Source organism: Thermobia domestica, chromosome 3, assembly GCF_964235325.1.
Source record: "Thermobia domestica chromosome 3, izTheDome1.hap1.1, whole genome shotgun sequence".
In the NCBI taxonomy this organism is placed as follows: Eukaryota; Metazoa; Arthropoda; class Insecta; order Zygentoma; family Lepismatidae; genus Thermobia; species Thermobia domestica.
In genome coordinates, this window is record NC_137456.1 from 199,430,156 (window position 1) to 199,456,890 (window position 26,735).

The 26,735-nt window shown below is 36.2% G+C and overlaps 1 protein-coding gene across 2 annotated transcripts in view; it reads left to right on the forward strand.

The window, feature by feature from the left end:
* The window catches only part of Grd (gamma-aminobutyric acid type A receptor subunit Grd), a 1,945,208-nt gene that overhangs the window by 1,311,280 nt on the left and 607,193 nt on the right, over positions 1-26,735 (forward strand). For both annotated transcript variants that reach the window (XM_081752088.1, XM_081752089.1), the window contains one exon: positions 19,065-19,147. In XM_081752088.1, coding sequence (XP_081608214.1) covers positions 19,065-19,147 — 83 coding nt within the window. The remainder of the gene's footprint in view (positions 1-19,064; positions 19,148-26,735) is intronic.

The window sequence follows — 26,735 nt, forward strand, 5'->3', positions numbered from 1 at the left end:
GTAAATTTAATAGGAGATGATAAGAGAACAATAGAAAGAAATAGAAATGCAGAGATCGTATTAAACGCTTGCAGGGACATGGGTTTAGAAGTAAATGCAGAGAAAACTAAATACATGGAAGTGCGTCGGGACCGTAATACAGCAAATTATAGATGCGTTAAAATATTAAACAATACTTTTGATAAAGTGGATACTTTCAAATATCTAGGATCAATATTAACAGAGGAAAATCATATCCACGAAGAAATTAAATGTCGGCTAAAAGCAGAGAATTCGTGTTACTATTCGGTTCAAAATCTCTTGTCGTCGCGAATTCTGTCGCAGAATTTGAAGCTTAAAATATACAAAACGATAATCATGCCTGTTGTTTTGTATGGCTGCGAAACATGGTCACTTACTCTGAGGGAAGAACATAGACTGCAAGTATTTGAGAACAAGACCCTGAGACGAATATTCGGACCCAAGAGGCACCGGAATGGGGAATGGCGGAAACTTCATAACGAGGAACTACATAATTTATACGGTTTACCCAACATTGTTAGGGTCGTCAAGTCTAGGAGGCTTAGGTGGGCGGGTCATGTAGCTAGAATGGAAGAAAGTAGAAACGCTTTCAAAGTCTTGACTGGATGACCAATCGGAAAACGACCATTAGGAAGACCTAGGCGCAGATGGGAGGACAATATTAAGATGGATCTCGCAAAGATTGGAATACAAAGTAGAAACTGGATGCAGTTAGCTAAGGATAGAAATCAGTGGAGAGCTTCTGTGAACGCGGCATTGAACCTCCGGGTTCCATAGGCCATAGAGTTAGTTAGTTAGTTAATATGGAATACATTTCGTTTCATTGTGTTCGATATCATATATGGAAAACATTTCTAGTATCATTTCGAAAATATTTCCCTATTTACTTTCAGGCTAGCATTCTGAAAATGTACTTTCGGTAATTTATAAAATGTTTTCTCAAAACTTTTGGGAAAGTATTTTCGGAAAATATTCGGAATACATTGGGAAAACTAAAATGGATATCTCCAGAGAAGGAAAACCTTTTGGAAACTAAGGAAAATATTTTCCTTTGGTTGAGGAAATATTCCTTGCTGTGTGCTATTCTCCGGTATTCCGGTAAGTCGGGATTTATAGTGAAAGTTTTGGCGGTCTGTTTTAGTCTTTCCTGTATTTCTTCTTGCTTTTACTTAAAGTTATTATGCGCGCCGTAGGGTTTGAGATTAATAGCGTAAGGTCGTTACTTAGTATTGTCATGGTTAATTTCTCCAATCCGTATCTACCTAATAGTGATTGTTGTAGAGTAACAATGTAAAACGCTGCGTCATGATTTTTCTTCGGAATTGAAACCGTGAAGTAGAAATGAGATTTTGCTAGGATCGTAATTTTGTTAGCTGTGAAGACATTGCGTCTCTTTGCAAGTACAAAGATCGTGTAATTGCTTGTGACATTTCTTCCGTCTCACTTTTTTCCTTGGGGAAAATAGGTTTCCTTGGATTTTGTATAATATAAAATTATACTGTAGGTCTATTTGTGATAAAAAGTCTAGTAAGAATGTCATTTCCAAAAATCGGACCGAAGTCTGCATCTATAATGCGAAAATACTGTGAAAAGGATTTTAAATTTAATTAGAGCTTCTTTCTTTAAAGTCAGAACCTTGTTAGCAATGCTCTTTATACGAGTTGGGAATGGTGTTAATTTGCAGTTTGGAGGTATGTCACGTATGAACCAAAGACTGAGAGTTGAGCCTGCGTCAATTATTACTGGTAAACTACTTGAATTTACTTTAATATTGATAAATAATTAAGTATTTTCTGTCCCCAATTTGACGTGTTCTCGGCGATCGTTGTAGGTCTCCTGACTACAAAAATTGTCCTCCGTATCACTGAAAATTTCCGCTACTGCTTGTTCTTTGTGAATGTGATGATTTTCTAATTGCAATGGTTTCTCTATAACCACGCTTACTGTTCTGGAACGGTCCGCAAGGCTTGATTTTGACCTGCGAACCCCCTTATGCGTTTCTTTGGTTGGAATTTATAGGGTTATTCCAACATGAAGATATGCCGGGTTCTTCTTATAGAATATTGGACACACAGATATTTTATCGCCTTTTAAAAAATGTTTATTTTGCCTACCACCGTTTTTTCTTTTGTTATTAGTCTTTGCGCCCTCCTTTTGTTGTCAGTTTCCTTGCTGGTGTTTTCCTCCGTTATTACGCCTGAAGTTAGTCTCCATGGCATTCTGTGCTACCAATAATGCAAGTTTGACAATTTGGTTGGTTTTGTTTAGTAATTTCCGTATGACGAGATTGTAAGGGTACGTTTGGATTTTTGTGGGTGTGAGGATTTGAAACTTCAGGTAGAGTGGAAGTTCACTGTGGAAGGGAAATACTCTGCAGTGGAGGTGCAGAAGGTAACAATTGCGAGTAATGAGGTGCAGGGTGAGTGTGGTGTACAGTAAGAGTGGGCTGTTACGCATAGGTTCGCATTAACGAACTGGGATTCGTTTGGTTGATAAAGTCATTTAAAGGAAATGTTGAGAGCGGTTGGATTGGCCGATTAAAGAGTGAATTGCCTGTGACAATTCCACATAGTTCCTCTACTGCATGAGATCCTTAGCCTTTCCTACATCGTGGAGTCGATCCTGCAACTGCCGTACTGTTTGAAATGATTCAAAAGCTATCTTCGGTAATAATAATAATAATAATAATAATAATAATAATAATAATAATAATAATAATAATAATAATAATAATAATAATAATAATAATAATTTGTAATCCTAATGAAAGGAAATGGTTCTTCTGTTCCTCCCAAGCCGCTGGCATTAGCTGTGTAATGGCCCTTAATTTCCTTAAGAAATATTAGTCAATGGGCTCATTTTGGTTCTGGTGTATTTGAAAGATTTCTAATTCTGCTTTAAAGGCTGGTAAATTTGGATGAAATAATGAAATTAATTTAGTTTTGAGTTAGTGGTAATCTAGGTTGTTAAATTGATTTTGGTTTTGTAATTGTAATACAAAATCGAGGGTTACATCCTGCAAATACATCGGTAGTATTTCTTCTTTTCATGGGGTCCATGCCTGGAATAAAGCTAAATGATTGAATAACATAAAAAGCCAACCCCGGTCGTCTGTACTGTGACCTGAGTATCTAATTCGATAGAGAATAGTAACAGGTATTGTGGGTCCTGATTTTGCCATATTACTATCATTCCCTCTATACGTATTTTAATCAGATCTAGTTGTCGGCATAAATACCTGCTAACCTAAAACGAATCAATTTACCGTTAAGAGTGTTATGGGACTGCTACAACAACACGGATACTATTTTTATATAATCCTGTCTTATTAGCACCAACACTAATACACTGCACTTTATATCAGTAATAAAATAAAAGTAGTGTCCCGTAGGAAAGTCCTTAAGAAATGTCTGTTGGATAGACGCCGACGCTTCTACCATGTAAAATTTTCTCTGTTATGTAGGGTAGAGCAAAACGAAGATTGGACTTTCCCATTACCTTTTTATTACAAAAGATCCTTCTGAGTACAAAAGTATATTTTATATAATATATTTTCATATTTTGTGCTTCACTTGAGTTTTATTTCTTTTTGGTTTTTAAAATCTAAAATTTTTGACATTTTCCCCTGTTAAAAGTATGTGGAATCATATTAAATTCTTTGTATCTTATACTATTATCTACTTTGTATTTCTATTGCAAAGTTTATATTTTTGCGTCTATTCTTGTTTTTCTTTTTTCGTTTTTCTTTTTTGTACTAAAGTGAGATATTTAAGTATACGTGCAGTAAAAATAAACTCAAGAGAAATACATCTGAGCCCTCTTCGTGGTATATGGTTGTGTTCACCGGTATCGTTAAGATCCATTCGGTAAAGTTCATCTGCATGTCAATCTCTCCTTGTGGCACTGGGTTTCTGCTTTTGGGCATTCTGATCGTTTCTATGTATACACATTGTCACCGTTTTGGAGACATTTGGCCGGCTTGAAATACAATATGATCATTATAATCGTTGAGCGATCTGACCGCGTCCCAACTCTATCGTGCATGTTACGTCCAGATAAATTTAATACGTCCCCATTTCCTTATAAATTAAATAAAACAATATTATTTTACAAATATAATATAAATATTCAATTATTAGATTCAAACTTTTCAGCGACTGATAAAATCATTCTTATTCTAATATCACATAAACCTTTTTTATATACGGTTGATATTACCTTATCGTCTGCGGCAAATATTCAATTTCGTCAACGATACCATTATCGTAGTATTAAGTTTAGCTAACAAACTTTTAGACGACGTCATCTTTGATTGTGTCTTTCCAGTAACAGCTAGAAGAATGCTCCACATTACACATACGTGAGCGTGTGTAATATGCTTTATTTACTTTCTTATTCAGTTAGCCTCACCCTCCCTACTACATTACATTGTCATCGTAACATGACCTCTCCTTTCCACACCTCCTTTTTTTCCTTTCGACTACTGTATTTTCCTTCGCAATAAACTTAAGACATTTGCCACCATGCGTACTTGCGCCAATTAAGCACACACTCTCAGTTTATCCAGTGGCGGTCGTTGGATTGTGGTTGCAGTACGAACGATCAGAGACAGAAGATATGAAATGGACTCATTGATTAATCACCAAACTTTAAATGCAAATGCTATGTGATATGTAAAATTAAATAAAATTCTATTTCAAAAAATAAAAAAAAATGTAATGCAGAACATTTTATCCGATTAGTGACCTTATTTACTTAGTAAGTTCACTCTCCTCTCTTTAATTGCAGCAAATCTGCCAATACATGCTGGTTGAACTCTGGTATTCTTATTGTCAGGTATTTTTCGATGGAAATCATAACCAAAATTGATAACCTTTCTTCGGACATTCAATTCCTAGAAAATGTCAATTCTTTTCGATGGAAAAAGGCCTCTCTTCTTTTGCTGACGTCATACAGTTAATATTAATTTCAGAAGCTTTGTAGATTCACTAAATATTTTTTCTAGTTTATTGCGAACAATTCATTCTAGCAAACCCAGTTCCTGACAGTGATCCGAATTCCTCTGCAGCGTAGACTGAAGACAGTTTGTGGCAGAGATTAGTGTTAGGCCTTTGTAAATGTAAAAGAAAAATTTAAATTGAACACACTTTATTCACAGTTTATCTAGGAAAATTTAAAATAAATTGTGGAAATATATCTAGTACAAACAACATTACTACCATAAGATATTTTGTGAATTTAAAACCGATTTTTTCGAACACTCTTCTGAATTGCCCTTTGCTTGTTATGTCTAAGTATTAATTGCTAGCTTTTCCTCAGTTAAAAGCTGAGCAATTTTTTTTTTGTGTGTGTTTTGTAAGTTTTTTTTACAGAAGTTATGGTATAGAATTCATTCAGAATTTGAAGGTTATTTACAGAATTAGAGCACATACAATACAATTATATCTAATAACTAAAAAGAGGTACCTGTATATGAATTGCGAATGTCAATATACACACATCAACACACACACGTGTCTGAAAGAAAAGCTACATTCTAAATCATTCATCTTGGTTGTTAAGCAATGCGCGATGAACACAATATACTTCAATATGAGGCGAAACAACGCTTATCATTGTCATGCGTTAAGGAAAGGAAACTTTGAAACCCGCCAGATGTAGGATCAGCATTAACAGAAGCCGAAAGTCAACGAATGTCAAAAACAAACAGCATTGCCAGTCCTACAATCAGAAATATTTGATCATGTAGCCAAAGGTTAGAGTCAAATCGACTCAAACTACTTGCCCAATATTGTCTAATTGTCGGAAAAGTTCGGTGATAAGTTATATGCAGTGCCAGTAAGCTGATAATTGGACCTTGTCAAAAACATACTCCGACACGTATCAAAACAAAAGTGTCCTAGATGAAGTGAACGCTTCTAATTTAGTGGTTTAATGTCTTAGTGTGTACGATGGAGTCCGAAGAGAGCAAGAGTTCATCAGGTTTTATTTTGAATATAATAAGAATACTGAGTTATCTGTCTGCAAGATAGATGACTCTACAAGTACAATTCAGCGTCTTATTGGCAAATCGGCATTTTGACATTAACTCCAAAACGACATAGTAGAACAAGACTCTCTGGAACAGATCTTAAGAAGCTGCTGGTTTCATCCAGGACCAATGGTGTGTAGATCTCAGGAAGCTGCTGAAAGACTTCTTTTGGCGTTCTCGTCTTCCTTCTCATACCAACATTTTGATGTATTGGGATGCGAAGAAGGATAGTGATCCCGAGCTCTATCAAATAGCTAAAACTGTTCTTGCCTTACCTATGACACAAGTGAGCGTTGAAAGAACATTTTCTCAGCTGCGCTTCATTTTAAGCACGCTTCGTAGTCCCACAGGATGGTTGCCGACATTTTGTTTGTACGGTGCAATCGGGCTTTCCAACAAAAGGACTAAACGACATGTTACGTTCTGTAGCCTACAGAATATAATCGCTTACCAAGTCTTTCTCTTATTTTTATTGGCGGTGAATGAAATTTGTTTCATGTGCAACCAAACAGGTTGACCAGTTGACCACACATATGTTTCAAACACGTTTGTCATCAGAGATAATCAGAGTTACTGCTAATTTGCGTTGCTTTTTCAACCAGACGTTGTTTCCTCTGTAGGCAATGATGGACTGATTTATTTATTTATTCCATTATTTAGTTTCATAATTATTCCCTCAGTCGATTATTATAACTAAAGTTACAGAAGGTGTACAGTTCACCTTTCATACAAATAAATATTTGAGATATTTGTGTGCAATAGGATAATATAATGGTTGTAATTAAAATACATGCATTAGTTAACTATATATTATTATATGCAATAATATGGAATTACTGTTATAGAATAGAACAAAATAAAATTAGTGGAAAATAGATGAAATAATAAACAAACATTAAATTCACAATACAATCGAAAAAGAAAAGTACAGTGATCTCAGAAAGGTAAATTTGGGATAAAACTCTAATATAAGATCATGTCGAGATAACACATAAATGTATAGTACAAAAAGAAAAAAAGATAGGAAAGAAAGAACGAAAATGAAATAAAGCAAAGAATTGATTTTCAGATGTATAGTATCAATTTAAGACAAATTACATTCAGTGGGATATTAAAAATAAGCGCTATCACTCAATAACTTTATACATACCAAAATCTAGTAACAGTATCACTGAGCTCATATTCTTTTTCGATATATATTTCACAAACATGTAAGAACCGCTGTCACAACCGATTTGACTTTTTCCTGTCATATCAGAACCGGTTCATGAAAGGCACCTGTCTTAACTCTCAGAGCTGGGCAGAGAACCACTTGGTACGATACGATTCGTGAACCGGTTCTTGAACAACAGCCAAAACTCAGAACTGCTCACAGAACTGGTTTGACCTTTTTCCTAACATCTCAGAACCGGTTCGACCTTTTTCCTAACATCTTAAAGCGGTTCTTCATTTTCTTCATATCTCAGAACCGGTTCAAGAACTGCTTCTCTCCGCCCTTAACATCTCACAACCGGTTCGAAAACCACTTCCTGAAAAAAACAGAATGGTTCCTTAATCGGTTCCTGAACAACACCACAACTCAGAACCAGTTCAGGACCGATCCAAAGCGTTTTCACAAGAAGCGTTTCATTTTCCATCTCTGGTTTGTATAAATATACAGTACTATGTGTATTAGTTATATATCAAAATCTACATGCATTGCATGATCTTTAACTCTTTGCCCGACTTAAATTAGAAACCAATAAGTTTTCTTACTACTATCATAATTACAACTTCCCTATCCAACACGACGCCGTACCTAGGAGATATCTTGTGGGATTATGGAACAAACATTATCGAGCCTTCACGACATAAGGCAGTGTAATATTTTATTTTGAAGTGTCTATAATGAGGGTTATTCTGTTTTTAAAGAATAACAATCAGGTGGTTTTCCTGAGTACAGGCATATATCAACACGTAGGAAGGTGACAAGTAAAATTAAGATACATAAAAGTTTTATTTTTATTTTATTTTATTTTATTTATTTATTTGTTTTTTACGGTTTATCCATGAGTTTTACGCAAATCGCTCATCATATTATTACTTATCTCTGATAATGTTAATAATAGTGGTGGAGCGTACTATGAGGCTCTGAGGCTGAGCCTATCCTGTTTTCTACTGTATATTTTCTTTATCTTTGGATTCTTATAAAATAATGTCAATACTTCAACATTTCGTTTTTTTTTTCGGAAACAAAATAGTAGGTTGGAAACACTTGGAGATCCTTCCGTCAGAGCCTCACTAGCTCGAAGACGGGTTTACGGGCTATACTGCTCAGGGAGCGAAGCTATTATCACTAGGGATTGCACGCATTGTTGTGAAGGTGCGAAGGCTCGCATCTGAGAGTTTAGTTTTAGGGTTGAAGGCATTTTTCAATATTAATATGAATATACGCTAATATGAGACTAAATATTAGACTTCTTAACACAGTGTACAATTATGTATTTCTATTGGTGATAATCTGTTTATTTTAGGTATATACTCTCAGGAGTTATTCAGACTAGCTGTTTGTTTTTCCCTAATTGGGGCCTGGCCCATAATAGCTTGTAGAATATGTCTGTTACATTAAACATGTAATAATTTAACAAACGCTACCTTATAGGATAAAATAATAATATTTCTGTGTAATTTTGTTTTCCATGTCATAGAATTAGTGTCTTATTTACGATTTTGTTTCGGGGAACGTTGATTTTTTCTGGTGGGGCTTTGCTAACTTTATTCTTGGAAAGGTGAAAATTCTGCAATATACAGGGTGGAAAGTAACTCCATCGAAAAAGTTTGGGAGGTTATTCCTTATACGAAATGAAAGAGAAAACTTCTAATACACACGGTTCGAAAAATGTCTCCCTTCAGAGTTATTAACCGCCGAAAATTTGAGCAATCACGTTTCGGAACGCTCTGCCTGAGAAACTATAGGACTTATCCCAAGCGATTTAAGGAATTACACAGGAACTAGTATGTGCTCTATCTAAATATCGAAGTTTTACCCCCTTCGTTATCTCCGAAACGAACTGTGAAAAGGAAATTGAGGTATAGGGATACTCCTTTAAGTACTAATAATGTGTTCGTTTTGCTTAGACCGGTGAATTTTGAAACATTGATATTTAGATAGAGCGCATACTAGTTTCTGTGAAGTTCCTTAAACCGCTTTGGATAGGTCCTATAGTTTCTAAGTAAAGGCGTTTTGAAACGTGATTTTTCGAATTTTCGGCGATTCATAACTCTGAAAGAAGACGTTTTTCGATCCATGTTTATTGGAACTTTTTTCTTTCATTTCGCATACGGAATCACCTCCCAAAGTTTTTCGGTGGAGTTACCTTCCACCCTGTATATAAGACAATTAAAAGCTGCGATAAATTTTCGGTGAGTGCTTAAACCCGGAAACCACCCAGTTAAAAACGTCACTGCATAGAATACAATATTAAATATCTTACGTTGATTCAAATGAAGTTCCTTCTGGGCATTAACATTTCTAGTGAAGTCATTATCACATGATGCATTAATTAAATGCAGTATTGTACTTACTTTAAAGTGAGAGATGCAAGTAACAAACGCTTATCCAAAAAATTTGACTGTTAGCTGTAAGAATGTACCTTCTTCCTCTCTTCCTCCATTTTCAAATATGCGGGAAATGAAAACAGCAAGTGAGGAGGAAATTTCCCTCATCCCATGTGAAATCTCAGAAAGAAGAAAAAATGAACTGCACTTCAAAATATTTGTAGTAGAGCTAAATGGGAATATTCCATTAATACACATTCGTTTTCCTCCATGTAAATATTTGTTAAATAATAATAATAATAATAATAATAATAATAATAATAATAATAATAATAATAATAATAATAATAATAATAGACTACTTTCCGTCTACTTTTGTTTATAGTGCATTTCAAGCGAAGTCAGCGCATGGGTGTAGTTGCACTGTCTTCGAATTTGCTGGTGTTTTAGTATGTTATGAAGTATCAAGAGAGGTATTGAAATGCAAAGTGGCAGATGCTGATTGTTCACAGTTTCCAAGACAGATGGCACTGAACACGTGAAACATGTTTCAAACATGCATATATTAAAATATTTGTAGTTACACTTTGGTGAATGTGAGAGCATGAAACTGTCACAGTACACATTCTAATACGGGATACGGACAAAATCTCGCGTGGCCAAAATCTCGCCGGCCAAAACCTCGCGTGGCCAAAACCTCGCCACCCAAAATCTCGCGTGGCCAAAACCTCGCCGCCCAAAATCTCGCGTGGCCAAAACCTCGCGGGACAAAATCTAGCAGGGCCAAAACCTCGCGTTGCCAATACCTCGCCGCCCAAAACATCGCGTGGCCAAAACCTCTTTTGGCCCCGCGAGATTTTGGCCCACGACGTTTCGGGTGGCGAGGTTTTGGCCAGGCGCGATTTTGTCCCGCGAGGTTTTGGGCGGCGAGGTTTCGGCCCGGCGAGATTTTGGGACGCGAGGTTTTGCCCAGGCGAGGTTTTGATCCGCGAGGTTGTCGCCGCGAGGTTCTGGCCGCGAGGTTTTGTACCCAAACCTGTAATACAGGGGAACATACAAAAAAGTAAGAAACCAATATCACGAATGTTGCCATCACAAGGGCGGGTCAAAAGTAAAGGTCATTCACGGAAAAGTCACCCAAGTTTGGTGATCTTTGTGGAGTAGAAGGGGAAAGAACTACTCACCTTTACTTTGTGACTGACAACCTTGGACTTTCCTCAGAACATCGATGTATATTTCAGCTGGTGGTATGTTGCCCTTCCTATGTATGAGTGTGATTGTAACTTAATGTTGTCAATATCGGCGATATTTGGGTGGCAATATTACAAAAGGGGCTGGAGAAAATTATTCAGCATGTGCGAAAATAACCTGTCATGGTATGTCTCTTTGCACTATGGTTTGGTGGTTCACAGTATTGTCCAAGTTATCAAAAAACGAATTTCGTGACTAAATGCAACGCACATGAATGTCCAGTGGCGTATTTACGATTTGGTTCGGGGAGGGCTTTGCCTGAAAATGTGAAAACTCTGCAAGATATTTCATATACTTTACTATGGTAAGTAAGATTTCGGGAGAGGCTTAAGCCCAGAACCCCCCCTAAATACGCCACTGTGAATGTCGTGCGAATAATGTCTTTACTGAATTGCGACTGTGGTCGTGCAGTTGTTGTATGAGTGCAGTACATAGATCAGTATTGATATTGTGAACCCTGCTTATTGTACTGGTTAATTGCAGAGGTAACACAACTATGAGGATGTGGGATTCAGGAACCCAGAGACAGTCAGTGTTGAACAGAGAAAATGTGGTTGCTGGACCGGCGGGAGGTTAGGGGGGTAAAGGCCTCCTTTTCAATAAATGGGCCCTCTTGGATAAAAGTGCCACATTAAAGAAATGAAACTCTGCCGATGCAAAGATGGCTTCTAAGTAGGAAATACGGGTTTTGTGGTTTATGCGAGAAAGGGGTTGCAGGGGCTATGGCCTTCTTCGAAATGACAAAGTACCCCGCACAATCCTTATGGAAATTGGATTTCGGTGGAATTGCTTAAAATCATGTTATGTTGTTGATATGGTGTTGCTGAGAAAAAGTCTCAATGAGCACAACCACAAATTACTGACCGTATCGCCACTACAGGGCCACTTTTTTGAAAGCAGGCAAAGATTCTAGATTCTAGATATTCTAGATTTCGATGAAAATGACTGGGACTTTGAATTGTTGTAGATGTTCTGATCCTGAGAAAAAGTTTCAACAGGCTCAACCACAAATCACTGACCGTTTGGCCACTACAAGGTGAATGTTTTTAAAACCGCCGAAGATAACGACATTTTGGATTTCGGTAAAAATGACTAAAACCGTTATATGTTGTATATATTTTGATCCTGAGAAAAAGTCTTAATGGGAATAACCACCTATCACTGACCATTTGGCACTAGGAGGCCACTTTTATTAAAGTAACAGAAGATAGTGATTTTCTGGATTTCGATGAAAATGATTGAAACCGTGATATGTTGTAGATATTATCATCCTGAGAAAAAATCTCAATGAACATAAAGCACAAATCACTAATCGTTTGGTCACTATAGGGCTACTTTCTTGATAACAGCCGAGTATAACGATGTTCTGAATTTCGGTAAGATTGACTAAAACTGATATGTTGAAGATCTTCTCATCATGAGAAAAAGTCTTAATAGACACAACCATCGAATTATGATTGTTTGGTCACTACAGGTCCAGGTTTTTTAAACCAGCCGATATAACGATATTTTTGATTTCGGTGTAAATGAATGAAACTGTGATATGTTGTATATGTCGTGGCCCCGAAAAAAATTGTCTAGGGCTTTCTAAGGGTTTTCCTTTATCCTGCAAGATGAACATCTGAATGTTGTCTGTGCTTAAATGATGTTGACCGCTACACTTCCCATCAATTTTTCCGGTTGTGGGATCGGACTTTTCAGGGTTTCATACAATTTTACCAAAATTCCGGAGTATCATTACCTTCTGCTGTTTTAAAAACTGTGGCCCTGTAGTTGCCAAATGGCCACTGATTGGTGGTTGTGCCGGTTGAGACTTTTTCTTAGGATCAGAACATCTATAACATATCACTGTTTCAGTCATTTTCACCGAAATCCAGAATATCACTATCTTCGCCTGCTTTCAAAAAAGTGGACCTGTAGTGGCCAAACGGTCAGTGATTTGTGGTTCTGCTCATTGAGACTTTTTCTCAAGAACACCATATCTACAACATAACATGGTTTTAAGCAATTCCACCGAAATCAAATTTCCATAAGGATTGTGCGGGGTCCTTTGTCATTTCAAAGGGGACCACAGCGTCTGCAACGCTTTCCTCGCAGCGACGACAAAGGACAAAGGATTTCCTACTTTAAAGTCATCTTTGCATCGGCAGAGTTTCGTTTCTTTAAATAGGCCCTTTTAATCAAGGGGGCCCTTTTTGGAAAATGGGATGAGTGGAAACCGTTGTGAAGCTACCTCCTTTACATTTTCATTTTTTGGACTACCTGTTTTTGCCCCAAAGTCTTCAATTGTAAACTTTTGTAATTTTATTCTGTACGTGACCACACAAATAGCATTTTAATTTCTATTCTTTTAATATCACCAATTTAAAAAAGTTGATAAACTTTATCTTATTATTCTTAAGGGTCGGTGGTACCATATTATTGTTTTAAATATACATGCCCCAAGAGAAGATAAGGATGACGATATAAAAGACATTTTTAAGAAGTATGAGGATGTGGAGAAGTATCATAGGTATTCGACCAAGTCCCGCGATATCATATGAAAATTCTGTTGGAGGATTTCAATGCGAAGATAGAACGACGGGATATTTTCAAACCGGTTATAGGGAAAGAAAGTCTGCATAAGGAAAGGAATGACAACGGCGTTAGTTCCGTGAGCTCTGGAACACCCAAAAACCTTATAATGAAGAACACGATGTTACCACATTGTTACGTTCATAAATACATATGGATCTCACCGGATGGAAAAACACACAATCAAATTCATCACGTTTTAGTAGATAGAAGAAGACGGTCTAGCCTAATTGATGTTCACTCGTTCAGAGGACCCGACTGTGACACTCATCACTATCTGATAGCAGCGATAACAAGAGAGATTATCGTTGAATAAAGAGAATATTCAACATCTGAAGAAAACGAACAGGTTTAGTTTAAAGAAGTTAGAGGAGAACCAGGCGAGAGGGGAACACCAGATTGAAGTATAATAGATTCTCGTTTTTAGGGATAGCATTAAAATTTTAGCAAGAGAAAAATTGGGCAACGCGGAAATACTAAGGAACAAATCATGGTTCCACCCAGGCCCACAACCAGAATGGGGCAAGAGGGGGCCTGGACCCTCCTAAACTTTTCGTGGCCCCTCCAGACCTCAATAAAAATGCTATTATTATTACCAAAAACACAATTTAGATAATTGTAAGAGAATTCTTAATGACTTCATTCCCCCTAACATATTCCTGCCCCCCATACCTATGTGGTTGGTTTCGAGCCTGGTTCCACCAGGAATGCCCCAAACTAACGGAGAAGGAAAAAAGGGAAAACTGCGTTGGCTACAAAATCCAAACGATATCACTACACTAAAGGGTCTTTCCTAGTAAGATAGTAAAATCGCCCCTTGATCCAAATTGGGTCGCTATTGACCTAAAACTAGCTAAAAAAAATATCCATATCCTTACCGAATTATCGCATCATACATGCTCAAAATTGAATATGTTTTAATTTTGGTACGGGTGGTCGAAAATTTTTTGAAATTTTCACAGATTGTAGATACTATCTAGGTGTAAATGTGCAATTTCTTAGAATCATCGATGCGTATTTTCTTTATTTTTTTTGCGTGTTGAAAATTTCAAAAAAATGTAGAAAAAATATTTGGAGGGACTCGTCACTGATTTTTTGGTTAAGAAATGTGTTACACCCTTAGGTACAACATATATTTTTTTCGAGGCCTGAAAGTGATGGAAACATTGTCAAAAAGAAATAAAACTGAAAACAATTTGGATCAACGGCTGATTTCACTATCTTACTAGGAAAGACCCTTTCGTTGACATCAGGCAGGAAACTTCCAAAATGTTTACAAGAGAAAAACGTGATTTTTGAAAGCTTAAATAAATGAATTTGAAGATAATAGTAAAAGAAAAAAATCGAGACATATTCAAGGGCATCAACGAATTTAAGAAAGGGTATGAACCTCGCGCGTATATATTAAAGAGATACGATGGAACAATTCTTACTGATACAGATAGCATCTTGAATAGATGGAAAGATATCTTTGACGATTTGCTTAACAAGCAGTCAAATACTAACGTTCGTGGGGAAAGGGAAATGCACAGCAGAACTACAAATTTCAGAGCCTAGCCGAACAAGAATAGACATTGCTATAAAGAAATAAACAAAAACACAAATTTCCGGGTGAGACGAAATTCCGTCTGAATTAATTTTAGCTAGAGGGGAAAATTGTTCCTATTAACAAGAAAGCAACAAAAAGGATTGTAATAATTATCGAAACATTTCTCTTGTGTCAACATCCTTTAAAATCCTCTCAAACATTTTATTAGCAAGATTGATCCTATATGCGGATGAAGTTATTGGAGATTATCAGTGTGGATTTAGACGAAATCAATCAACTATGGACCATATATTTACCATTCGACAAATGCTCGAAAAGAAATGGGAATACAATACCCCGGTACATCAATTATTTATTGATTTTAGAAAGGCTTACGGCTCGGCTAGGAGATAAGTATTATAAAGCATTCTTACAGAATTTCGAATACCGAAAAAGCTAGTTAGATTAATTAAGATGTGTTTAAACGAATTCCAAAGTAAAGTCCAAGTAGGAAAATTCTTGTCCACGAGCTTCCTTATCGAGAATGGTCTGCATCAAGGAGATTCGTTGTCGACATTATTATTCAACTTTATTCTGGAAAATGCTATAAGGAAAATCAAAGGTAGCAACCAGAGGCTAGAGCTGAATGTTATTCACTAGGTTATAGCGTTTTCAGGTGATGAAAATCTGATAGAAGATGGTAGGATGCAGAAAATATTAAATACATGGAAATCCACTGGGATCGTAATACTGCAAATTATGGATGCGTCAAAGTATCAAATATTATTTTCGATAAAGTTGATACTTTCAAGTATCTAGTATCGATATTAATAGACCAAAATCATATCCACGATGAAATTAAATGTCTACTAAAAGCAGGGTATTCGTGTTATTATTCATTTCAAAATCTTTTTTCGTCGCGAATTTTGTCGACTTCATAAAGAGGAACTGCACAATTTCCACCTTTTATTAAACATTGTTAGTGTCGTCAAATGTAGGAGGTTCAGGTGGACAGGCCATGTAGCGAGAATGAAAGTAGGAACGCTTTCAAAGTTTTGACTGGAAATCCAATCGGAAAACGTCCATTAGGAAGAACTAGGTGCAAATTGAAGTATTAATGGACTCGCAGAAATAGGAATAGAAAGTACAAACTGGATCTAGTTGGCTAAGGACACAAGTCAATGTAGAGGTTTTATGAACACGGCATTGAACCTCCGGGTTTGATAGGCCATAGAGTTAGTTCTTCTACGGTAAAAAACATTTTGTCAGATATATTGGAAATTCAGATTTATGTTTTGTCTGTATGTAGATAGATAAAACAAGGCAGAACTGATACGTATGCACAGAAAACATATCCTGGCGATACAACTGGTTGATAGAAAAATAATCTCAATAAATTCCTTTACATTGGAAGTATTTCATATGTCAATGGAATAAAAAAAATCACTTGTAGTGATTAGACTTTGAAAAGACGACATTCTTTGGGTTTAGTTCTGATCCTCTTAACTCCCATTCTACGATATCGAATATGTTATTATTTCCCTTGTTTCCCTTCATTTCTAATACTCCCGCGCAAAAAGTAGCTTGCGTGTGCCTCTTCACTCATCTCATTTTCATACCTTCATTCTCACCATCGTGATTAATACCATTGGGTAGAAAAGCGTGATTAACTAAGCAAACTCACCACCATCACAATGCTGAACACATATTTCAGACTTTGACCGTTTCCTATTTTGAAAACGCTCCTGCGTACAGTATAAGTCATTGCTCAGCACCTTGTATATCACAACGTCATTAATAAATCGTATATAATAACTTTCTTTAAGTAATAACGAAAATCTTGTGACTCTTATTGAAAATTTTGGGTCGCGAGTGGAGCGAGCAAGAACAATATTTCTTTACAAACTGACAACAATATTGACTTAATAGGGCGCCAATTCTTTTACAGGGCCGCGTCGTTTACTCTTTTACGACACCTTATCTCTCTTGCTCGTTCGGCGTACCTTGAATTCAGCGCCCGGGGCAATCGCCCCGTTCGCCCCCTAGCTACGGCTCTGTTCCTATGAATGCTTCTGCCTGACATCCAGCCACCACTTGGAGTCGTAAATACAGGCCACATAGTCACTAACCTTCAGATGTTCTATGGCCGTTACAGCTGTCGAGGAATGTTTGGATACTTGGACAACTGTGAACTCTCTGCCTTCTCATGTGCAGTGGCGAAGTACCTTCCTGCCTCCAGGTTGAAGTCATACTTATGGTGCAATAGGCTGATGATTTTTTATTTTTATACTGGCCTGCGAGGCCATTTGTGAAGTACACAACTTTCTGTGTGTTTGGTAGGTGCTGTTTTAAAAACTGTAGGACTTTCTTCTGGAATGTGTACACATCAGTGGTAGTGTGTTTCAAGCAATTGCTGATAACATACATACTTTCATGTTCCAATTTATGTAATCATTAATTTTGCATGTCAACCACCTATTGGTATGATAATGTCTTTTATGCTGAACATACGTTTTGTAATCATAGACATCTATATTACATGTGGTATTCGATTATGATTTTCATTATCTGAACACAGCCATATTGCACCTTTGAAAACTCGGACAATACTGCGAACCGCCAAGTCATATTTGTTGTGCAAAGAGACACACCACAGCAGGTTATTTTCCCACGTGCTGAACAATTTTTCTCTAGGACCTTTTGCAATATGGTCAATGTTGACAACATTGAATTACAATAACACCCATACACAGGAAAGGGCAACATCCACCAGCTGAAATATACACCTATGTTCTGAGGAAGGTCCAGGGTTGTCAGTCACAAAATAAAGGTTAGTGGTTCTTTCCTCTTCTACTCCACAAAGATGACCAAACTTGGGTGAATTTTGCGTGAATAATATTTACCTTTGACTTCACATTCGTGATATTGGTTTCTTACCTTTTTGTATGTTCTCCTTTATTACTTTGTATACTGGGACAAAGTTTTATGTTCCTCACATTCATCAAACTGCGACTACTAATATTTTAATATATGCATGTTTGGAGAATTTTTCACGTGCTCAGTACCCTTTATCTAGGAAACGGTGAACCATAGCATCTGCCATTTTGTACTTCAATTCCTCTCTTGACACCTTGTAACATACCAAAACACAAGCAAAATCGAAGACGGTGAAACTACAACATTTGTCAAAATTGACTAATTTCGCTTGTAATGCATCTTATATAAATATCCATTCTTTCTTGTTAAATTAAACAACAGCAATAAACTACTATGTGTATATGCATATAAATTTAACTCTAAAGTTCTTTAAAATAAATAGATTTGGTAGTTTTTTGTTTAATTCAATAAGGAAAATAGAATTCTGACTATAATTTTGAACATTTTATGATACATTACATGCTATTTGTGTTACTTGTGGAATTATGCTTCACCACTGGTTAATAAAGCACGGTTTCGTTTAGAAGTATGTTGTTCATTTGTTAAAGTTATGTTATCTTACAGAATAGAATCAGAACTTTTCAGGTACTTAACAATTAATCTAGGAGATTATCGGCGCTGATGCAACAATCCTAACTTAAGTTTAAAACATGTAATCAAAAAATAAATTATTCACATTGGGAACCTTGTTTGAAAGTATTATTACGAAAATGCACTTCAGCAAAACTGCATTCTATATTTTCAATATCACATTCAAGTTCATTTATTTAAAAATTAGTACTTTTTAAATAAGATTTATTAGTCCACTTACTCATGGAATACAAACGCCAGTATTTTTGCATTATTGACACAGGATTACATAGCATAAACTTTACTTTTCTACAAATTCGTAAAATGTCTAACGCCAACTTTTTCGAAGAAAGCAACAAACATCTTACTATCAATCTGTAAAGAATCATTTTATGAAATGCTTGAAGGTGTTCAGCTTTATTATCCATTCAATTTCTTTTCTTGTGATTGCTTCTTACTAAGAAAGAAATTTAGCAAACTAGTGTATAATCATGCTAAATAAATAATTACGTTTTGTTTTTGAAATGAAAGTTATTTTATAGTGTTACTAAACTAATCGTATCTCAGATATAATACAATAAAAGTGCTTTCTCAATATACATGTTTCTGATTCAGGTTAACTATCAAGGCTGGTTGTCCGATGAATTTGGAAGACTTCCCAATGGACACTCAGCGTTGTCCACTCAAGTTTGGAAGTTGTAAGTATATTATTACTATCAAAAATCAGAGTTTAATTTAACAATTCGAGAATTGAAACTCTTATATTATGAATATTGAAAATCGTGTAATATATACATTCATGTCCAAAATAATTGTCTCATGTCAATAAATATGTTGTTGTAGGAATATAATTTGATAACGAATTCACCTGGCAAATTTCTTATAATGTGTGTATAATCGGCAAAGACGTGTATGTGGCAAATTTCATGTCAAAATAACAATAAATAAGAACAATAAAACGAAAAAACAACTTTCTTGTCCATTTAGCAACATTTTGTTTTACTCATTCTAATTTTCGTATTTATAATTCTTTTCCTATGAAATTTACCAGCAAGAGTGCCCATGTTGTGGTTTTCAAGGGGGGAGGGCAAATATAAGCGAGGTTTCAAATATAGTTTCAAAGTTTGCTATAACTAATGTAAGTTTGCTATTGGGCTTTCGATATTCCCAAGTACGATTTCCTCTTAGGGGGGGGGGCGAGCGCCCCACTTTCCCCCCTGATGGGCGCCCTTGTTTACCAGTAACATACATTTCCCGATTATACACATAGTATCAGGATTAAACGTACCCTGCAAAAGCATTATCAAATTATATTCTTACAAGAAGATAGTTACAGATATGCGACAATCATTTTGAGCATGAGTGTACCAGGTAGAATGACAAAGTTGAAGCATTTCAATGTACAAATTTGTACGTATTTAACGAATATCGTGCCCTCCATATAGATATACTATTCAGAGTTGCTGCAAGATTGATTTAATGCTTTGATCCGTATTTGCTGAGAAACATTTCAATGCAAGCTAAGGACGAGAAGTTTTGATACAAGAGTTTGGGAGAAGCAAATATATATTGCAATCACTTACTACGCGGTCCATGCATCGCAGGTCTATTTTTTAAACGTCTGTACATAGTTACATGCAAATATATATGTATGTGTATAATATATTACGAATAAAAAAAATACGGTATACCAGTATTGTATATAATTACTTTTCTTATAATATTTAGGTTTATACACTGTAATTGGTTTGAATTATTTTCAGTTATTATGCTTAATATGTTTTTTGTTGTTATTAATCATTGTATAAATTATGTATTCGTATATGATAATTAGATGGTCTTTTCTAACTTCCTAGCCAAAGAAAATTCCAATTCAGTATATTACTTTAATTCTTCTTGTTTTAATTCAGAATAAAGTAGTAGTAGGAAAAAAAGCTACCATCAGCACCGAATAGTTCCAGTAGTTTTTATTTATATTCTGGAATCGCTCCACTCTAACCAAAAATAGAGTATGTGCAACAGCTAACAAATATTGGAATTTCGAGGAAAATTTTGGTTGGCCTAGTGTCGAATATTTTCGAGTGCAAATTCATTTTCCCGTTAAATGTAACTTTCAGTTCGTTTTGCTTGATCAAGTCATTTACAAACCGCAAATGTTTAAGAGTACCTAAGTTTTTAACTGGACCCAACATGGATGTGTTTGTAGTTTTTGGAGACGTACCATATCAGTGGTTATCAATCTATTTAGATATTTCAGAGTCTTTTGCATTATTTGAGGTACATATTAATATTATAGGTTGTGGTCTCCGTCTTTTACTGAACAAGGGCGCGACCATAGCTCCTTCTTGTTGGTGCAGTTTGGGAAAAAATGTTGTCAGACATGCAAGTGTTGCCAGTCAATTCTCGAGAATCCACCAGACTGAATCAAATCACTCTCATCAAGTGTGATTAGGATATTAGTCATTTATTGCTCCATGGTGCTACTACTAGAACAAAAGGCGTATACCGCTGACTATGCTACAGTTTCTGTTGAACCCTGAGAGTTTGGACAATTTGGAAAATTACTAACTTCAACTAACGGCATGGAACTGACTTACTGCTTGCGTCAAGAAGAAATGCTTCAAAATCACAGTTAAGAAATCCAAACATCCTATTACCCATCCTCTGATCTTAATTCTTCTTAATAGTGATGTCCAACTAAATCCTGGCCCTCTAGCAAGTGCTCCTGTGTTATCGTCGTACTATCAGAACTTACAAAGCATTAGAATCAAATTGGCCGATTGTGCAATACATATAAGTGAATTAACCAGTTATGGCTGCTTGATGTTTACCTTGTTAATTGTTAGTGTTGATAAAGTGAACTTTCCATAGTCTCATCTTTTAATATCTATAGGAATGATCGAGGAAGTTGTGATGGCGGTGTTACAAATCGTGTGAACATTAATGGAAGTGTAAATTACGCAATGATCCAATTACAAATTGTGAAATGTGGGTTGAAGTTAAACTTGGAAATACTTTTGATTATCTCTTGTTATAGACCGACAGGAATTATCCTATTTCTGTGCTCGAAATTGTAGGAATTCTGTGCTTGCAGCCCTTAAGGGAATGTGATATTTTTATTTTTGGTGATTCTAATTTATCAATACACTGGATTGACCCTTGAACGGATGTATATAAATGTTCTAGTATCGACTGGTTTTCAGATATGTTTATCTAAGGATTAGGAGTCAGTCAATTTAACTTATTTCTTACTCGTCATAGTTTTCTTGATTATGTGGTCTACTCTCTAAATGATAGTATCACTCTATGTAGAAATTGGTTTTCATTGGATCACGAATCTTTGGATGTCAACGTTTCTTTGTCTAAGCTGTCATCGAATAACAACTGATTCGAGCCTAAACAGTTTATTTGGCTATGAAAGAAGACATCGTGGGACAGTATTAATCGTGTTCTTGATTTAACTCCTTGGTTTATAGTGAATAATGGTAATATTAACAATGCTGTCTTACTTTTCACGAATATTATCTCTGCGGTTGCTTGTCCCGGTAAAACTGAAACGGTCGGTCGCTTTCCTCCATGGTTTGATGCTGAAGCACGTTCTTTCCTTTCGAAATTAACACCTCTGTTGGACCAGTTTTCGAGTGAACAAACGTATGTTATATGTCGAACATTAGATGACATTCGAAATTTTCCTCCATATGAAATACGGTACAAGAAATATGTGGAAAACATCTATCACGTCAATTATTCTCTTCTGAAACAAATAGTATCAGGATTTTCATAAATTCCCTGAGTCAACAATCCTGTATCCTGCAAGAAATAGATTGCAACTTGAATAGTTTCGATGGGAAGCACAGATCTATTGCTTTCAATGAGTCCTTTTGCAATAGCTTTTCTAAGCTTGGTACTCCCCCTTACTTACCTAAGGTCCAATCTATGAGTTCGCAATCGCTAACTGCAGCTACTACATCCCCTGATGAAGTGAAATGAATAATTTCCTTATCTTCTCGCTGTTCTTCCGGTCCAGATAATATCAGTACATTTTTTTTTGGTAGCACAGCGCGCTCACTTGTCCACCCTGTGTTGTTCTTACGTAATAGATGTTTCTCGAAAGGCACCTTTCCCAATCTGTGGAACATGCCAATATCATACTCATCTTCAAATCTGGAGATAGAAAACAAGTTTCATTCCACAGAAGTATTTCTCTTCTTTCTTGTATGTCGATTCTTTGTGAGAAAATAGTTAGAATGTATAACTCTGTCAAATCTTTTTTAAGTAGCTCTCAGGATATTTTCCTACTTGGACGCTCGTGTTTTAGAAATTTGTCGGTATTGGTCACTTATGCAGGCCAAGCATTCATGGCTAACTCCCAGCTTGATGTTTATTTTGAATATCAAAGGCCTTTGACACCATAAACACCAAATTGCTTCTTTACAAACTCTCAAATGTAACATTCATGGCACGTTCCTCTCTTTACTATATTATCTGTCAGAGAGGGAACAACGCATCACTCTTCCTAGACCCGTGTTCTTGTTTAGTCCCGTCTTACCTGGAGTGCCTCAAAAGAGCGTGCTGGGTCCACTATTGTTTATTATTGTATATTGACGACTCACGCAGCATCTTCTTGACCTCTTCATCAAATGTATTGTTTTTCGGTTATGACTAATTGGTGCTCTACATGGATCTATCTCTAAATATCAACAAACAGTGTGCGAATTAGATAATATATATTGGGGGGGGTATAAAATTAGGCCAACAGGACATAAAGTCTGAAGGTGCAAATTCCAAAGTGAGACAATAATGCCTTACCCTGTAATGTACCATTACAGTTGAAAGTAATGACAACTTTTTTTACGCACCCTGTACCTAGTAATTTTTTTTATTCGATTTCGGTTTAATTACACAATTTATTTACTCTCTTTACTTCAAATTAAATGTAATGAATCGAAAGGGTTCATTAGTAACAATATTCAGATTGAATAATATATTTATTTATATTTTGATTAAGTGTAAATCCCATTTTCGCATATACAAGTTGAATAGTTATAGGGTTTACCATTCTGACGTCATACCGAAATATAGTTCCGCCATTGGATATAAATTTTCTTAACTTCAGACCAATGTAGAATTCAGTCAGGTACCTAATCTTTCCCTCACCCCCTCTCACTAGTCCATAGTCACTTTCAGATCCGGTTATATCTAGATTTCACCAAATTTCTATTCGCTTTGTAATTTCCGCGGCTGGTAGACTCCGCCCTAATTGGTGAAATTCTCCTACCCCGGTCGTTTTTGGCGCAATGTTATCATAATAATCAAGGACGCATCTGGACGCAAAGCTCGTAATGTGTACTGTCACATTTCAACTGGGAAGGACTAGGATTTCAATAGAATTCAGGTAAAAATCTGATTTAATTTCATACTTGAAACATTGAAGACTGTATAGGAGCACAAAAATATGTATTTTCATTAAAGAAACAGTGGATAGTTAAGTGAAATACAGGATTTCGGTTTGCAGGAAGCCATGTTTGCTGCCCAGATAGGATAGACAGTATAGGAAAGTGATTTCTTTTGATCTTTTCAAATTCAGTTAGGGATTAGGGAAATACGACCTGGTTTCGTACATATATTATAGTGTGTATAGTAAATGTGATTTTTTTTATTATTCAGTAAGTGCATGTACATGGTGGGTTTCATAGCTGTAACATCAATAATCATAATGGCAGCTTAAGCTAGCGTAAAAGGGCTCCTATCCCTTTTCCAAATTGAACCATTTCTAGCGGGGGATGGGTTAGTTATTGTTTGTTTTAGGGCCTTTTCCCCTTTCAGGGGAAGGGTCCCTCAATAAACCTCGTTAAGGTGCCTCCAGGGCATCAATCTTTAGTAATCATCTTGTAAACCTGTTTCAAGTAATTGGTCAGGTCAGTTGGACCTAGGGTAACCCTTCTCATTTTGCCCCCCATAAAGTTCAATAGAGCCAAATCTATATACTGACAAGGAGTAATATGTTTAATGGTGCTTGCCTTTAATATGAATGTAATTAAATGGTGTTTGTTTAGTTAGTAGTTTTTATGTGTAGTATTTATAGTGTTGTGTGTAGTTGGTAGTTCCGTGTGAGTGCATGATTTTACCATAAGGACAGTGTATTAAATATGCGTCAATTTAGTACCATTTTTCTAACTAAACATAAATAAACCAGAGTAAGTATTACAGTTTTGAGTAATAAGTACAAGTATATATTTCAGTACACGGTAAATTATGCCATCTTGCCCGTTTTCGGTAGTCAATTGTTTCTTGACATTACGACATCGCATGTCTTAGTGATCTAAGTTGTTTGATTTTGGCCATTTGTTCTCAAATTACATCCCGTGGACATGGTTTTCGGTTCACATGAGTATACATTCATATAAGATAGCATGAGATCTTACTGTTCTGAAAATTACAGCTTGCTAGGTCAATTAGCAATCGAAATATCCACTGAAATCAAGAACGCCTATTTTCTTAATAGAGGTAAAGTCCATATGCTGCTACTATTTGTTTCAAAATGTAGTTTTAAATTCTCTTTTCCCGTGGCTGTAGAAAATTTCCATTGTTGTTTTAATTTTATCAGCAAATCAGAAATGAATTCATCGTTGACAATTTAACTTTCAGTAAATACACGTATGATTTTTTTTAACTGCAAAGTACATACGATTTGGGTGCTGCGAAACAAAGAGTCCGTGGTTCGATGAATGTTATCGTGTAGTAGTTTGAGCGTGAAAGATTGTGATAATTATATATTTATTAGTGTGTAATATAAATATGTGTATGGCCTGCGTGTAAAATGTATGAAATAGGATGTCTGTAAAATATTACTTCGCGCGAAAATGAGTAAATAATGAATGAATGTAATGATATATTAGTAATATGATATAAAATATGAATGAGATGATATGACACCTATATTTAAATGGATAGGCCTAGTGTATGTTGTATAGTGAGAATATGAATATGTTTACTAAAAATCTCTCGCGTTTTGACTTCTACACCAGTACATTCATCCAACCAAGTTTGCTACTTGGATAGTAAATAGTAGTTGGGAATTGTTACTTCGCATTTAAGTACCTCATACTAACAGCCCCGGAGCTTAAGCCTTTCATCAGATAGGGTAGCATCATGTGGGAATTACTTCTAAAGGTTGACAGAAATGTTAATTAAGAAAACTAACTATGATCATCGAAAAGTATAGGTTTGGTCATTTGTACCTTTAACATTCATTGACTCTCCGAGATTTTTTTTTTCGTTGCTTACCTTATTTATTGTGCAGTGTTCATATAGCTGACAGCCCAGTTCGGACTATCCGATTAAATCAACCGCTACTAAATTAATATTTATGTCAATCGCGTACCCGGATGTCGACCCCTAGTCCCCTTAAGTATTTTCATTTCTTTTCTTAGTTTAATTAGATGAGGGAAATTAACGACGTCCCAGACTTTGGCATGTCTGCGCAGGGTAGCCATCGGTGATGTTTGGTCATTGAAATCACCGATCCAAAATTCAGTTTATTTAATTTTTTTTTTAATTTTGGCAAATCATTAGTTAGGGATATCTTAGCTATTACTTTTACTCTAGTTTCATTACTGTCCTTGAACCTCCTTAGTTCTTCTGAGGGGTCGAATATTTTTTTTACTTACTTAGAGATTTCAAAATTGGGGACGCAGTTACCTGGTCCCTTCCCCCTCTCCGTTTACTCTGCTGGTCTGGGCCGGATACGGGGCTCAGATTTCAATCTTACAAGCAAACTCTTGTGGGATTGGGATCTGATGGACACAGACTTGCATCCTTGGCAGCAGGGCCCCCTAGTTTATGTATTTAAGCAAACCACCCTTTTTCGGCATATGTGAATATGTTTGGCTATGAGTTGTTATATATTTAAATTCGATCACTCTTCTGTGTAGTGAGTAGAGACCTGCACGGGCCGAATTTTTCGGCCCGAGCCCAATCCAGCCCGAACGTACCTAGGCCCGGCCCAGCCCGGGCCCGAAAAGTTTTGGAGATTTTCGGCCCAAGCCCGGCCCGCCCCGTAAGTTTTTCAAAATTCTTGGCCCAAGCCCGGCCCGGGCCCGATAAATTTTAAAAGTTTTTGGCCCGACCCCGGCCCGATAATTTTTTTTTAAAAAAATAGCTCGAGCCCGAATCTTTCTCAAAATTTAGTACCAAATTTGACCTAACCCTCAGAAACATTTTCTAAACTTTGTTCACAACCTGACGCTAGCCTTCCGAATGGTACCATTGCCTCCTAGAACTTTG